The 2,576-nt window shown below is 62.3% G+C and overlaps 1 protein-coding gene across 1 annotated transcript; it reads left to right on the top strand.

Moving 5' to 3' along the window:
• Nucleotides 1–1,062: 1,062 nt before the first annotated feature.
• MNEG_6946 (dihydrolipoamide dehydrogenase) lies at nucleotides 1,063–2,012 on the top strand (the record flags this gene model as incomplete). The annotated part of the gene is made up of 3 exons (XM_014044578.1): nucleotides 1,063–1,158; nucleotides 1,238–1,378; nucleotides 1,806–2,012. The coding sequence occupies 3 exons, from the start codon at nucleotides 1,063–1,065 to the stop codon at nucleotides 2,010–2,012; spliced, it is 444 nt and encodes a 147-aa protein (XP_013900032.1).
• Nucleotides 2,013–2,576: the final 564 nt, after the last annotated feature.

Below are 2,576 nucleotides of genomic sequence, written 5' to 3'. Positions count from 1 at the left end.
CCCCCCAAAAACCTGCTTTCCCTGGACGACCACTGCCAGCTGGCCGGACTGTCACCCAGCGCCCCGCAGTGACGGTATGCACCATGTACCAAATGACTGTCACTTGTTGCCTGATCAGAGGTGGTTTGTCTCTGAATGTGTTTTTTGGCACGCTGAGATTGAAAACTTCATAGGGAAAGGGGCCGAGGCACCAACGGGTTAGTGTGCCAGCTACGCTCCAGATCCGAATTCAGGAAGCAGTAAAAACCGTGCCAGACTAGCCCTGCTTCTTCAGGATCCATGAAGGCGTCTGCTGAGGCAATCCGTGGCGGTTGGTGCCCGCATACGCGCGCTGCAGGGTACTTCTGAGTGTGAAGTACATTCTTAGGTGACCTTGTGCAACCTGAGAACTGATTTAACGGAGCAGGCACATCCAAGACGGCAAAGCCAGTGAGACCCAGCTGGGTCCAAAACCACAGCCCCACTTGCGTCACCCGGCAGCTCATCTCTGCTGGTGCCTTGAAATGTCACATTAAGACTCAAAACAATGGTGGCGAGGACCGCGTGGGGCCAAGCTAGGCTGTCAGGTTGTCCAGAGGGTCGGCAACCCTCTATCATGGTAAAATGGTATGGCGTGCCAAGCAACGCGGACAGGTACGATGGAGTTCTCGTCAACATCACGACGGGAGTTCTACTCAACTGTTGCAGGTGGCGGCGTATGAGCTGGCAACATAAGCCGCCATTGGTCATAGGTCAAAGCCAGTGCACAGGGAAAGGCAAGGGAGGTGCGCGCAGCAGGGTTGTGTGCTGCGGCTGCGTCACGCGCGTTGATGATACTCAGTACGTCCTCACCAAACATTTATGTTGCTTCTATGCAGGAATCACACCCTGATGTACCCCATGAATGTTTGCGCGAGGTGCAAGGTTGGGGTGGATGCCAGACCGGCGCAGCCGGCACCCGCGTCACTTGGACTGCCGCCCTGATGCATGCAATGTCTCCGCCATATATGGTTGCACTCCACCGCACTTGAATAACTGTGTTGCCATCCACCTCGCTACACCAAACCCCACGAGATCGCGACGATGCTCCGCACAGCAATCAGGCGGGGGCAACAGCCTCTCCTGCTGCACCTGCGGAGCACGCTTGGGCTCCGTGGTTTTGCCTCAAGTGATGAGACGGTGAGGCCCGCTCGTGAGCCTTGCAGATCACCTGTGACATCCGCTGAAAGCTTACGTCTAACGCCGCGTCTATCTCCAGGACGTGGTCGTGATCGGTGGGGGTCCCGGAGGATACGTTGCTGCCATCAAGGCGGGCCAGCTTGGCCTCAAGGTGGCATGCGTGGAGGGGCGCGGCTCCCTGGGGGGCACATGCCTGAACGTTGGCTGCATCCCCTCCAAGGTGCGCTCTCTGCTTTTTAGGAGCGATCGCTTGGAAGTTATGGACTATCCGGCACCACTTTAATGGCTTTGTGGCTGCTGGCATAGCCAACCAGCAGCGATAGCAGAAGAAGGTCGGCAGTGCAAGCGCTCCCGCGAGGACAACAGCGGGCCCGTGCGCAAGTATCTTACAGTTGTGCCTGTGACGATGCGACCCCGGTCGCCAGGCAGATAGCAGCTTGTGACGGGCAGGGAACGGGGGCCGGCGTCAGCCGCAGCATCTCCGTAACCAGGCACGCCCTCGCCACGGCACCTGCGTCGCCGCACACGCGGGCCCCGCCAGGTGTGACGCGCAGCGGCAGAGTGCACCCTCCACCTCCTCCCCCCAAAAAGACGCCCGGCCCTCCCTTCAACGACCCTCCGAAACGCCTCTCTCGTCTGCGGCGCAGGCGCTGCTCAACTCGAGCCACGCGTATGCCGACGCCAAGGACCACATGAAGGCCATGGGCGTCACCTTCAGCGGCGTCAGCTACGACTGGGCCACGATGCAGAAGGCCAAGGACGACACAGTGGCGGGCCTCACAAAGGGAATAGAGGGCCTCTTCAAGAAGAACAAGGCAGGCAGCCGCGCGCGCGCGGGGGCGCCTGCCCCGTGACCCCGCTCGGGCGCTGGCGCGACCAACATGCACACGTGGCGCGCGCTCCGGCCCGAGGGGGGTCGGGGCTTGGGGTTGTTTATTGCGGGAGAGTTGCGGTTGCGGCTCGATGTCGTGGGGTGCCGGGCAAGGGGTGCTCGTTCGGTGTGCCGCGAGAGGGTGGGGCCCCTTGCGCCCGCGGTGGGGTCGCCGCACACCTTCAGGCACCGCTCGCGCCGCGCTGCCACGCGCAGCAAAGGGGGCTGGCTGCATGCTGGCGCCCCAGGGAGGTTTGCGGGCCGGGCTGCACCGGAACGCCACCCGCTTCCCCATCAGCCCTAGGCGCGGCCGCACCCACTTTTCCCCCATCGTGGATCCACAAACCTCTCACCCACGTTGGCCCCCTCCCCACCCTCCATCCCCCCCACTACAAAGGTTGAGTACGTCAAGGGGTGGGCCACCATCAAGGGCCCAAACTCAGTGGAGGTGGCCCTGCCGGGCGGCGGCACCAAGGAGCTGGCCACCAAGAACATCCTGGTGGCCACGGGCAGCGAGGTCACGCCGCTGCCGGGGGTGCCCGTGGAC

The sequence above is a fragment of the Monoraphidium neglectum genome (assembly GCF_000611645.1).
Source record: "Monoraphidium neglectum strain SAG 48.87 unplaced genomic scaffold scaffold01184, whole genome shotgun sequence".
Taxonomy (NCBI): Eukaryota; Viridiplantae; Chlorophyta; class Chlorophyceae; order Sphaeropleales; family Selenastraceae; genus Monoraphidium; species Monoraphidium neglectum.
The sequence above is the reverse complement of the archived record's forward strand: the minus strand, read 5'-3'. Positions and strand labels throughout refer to the sequence as shown.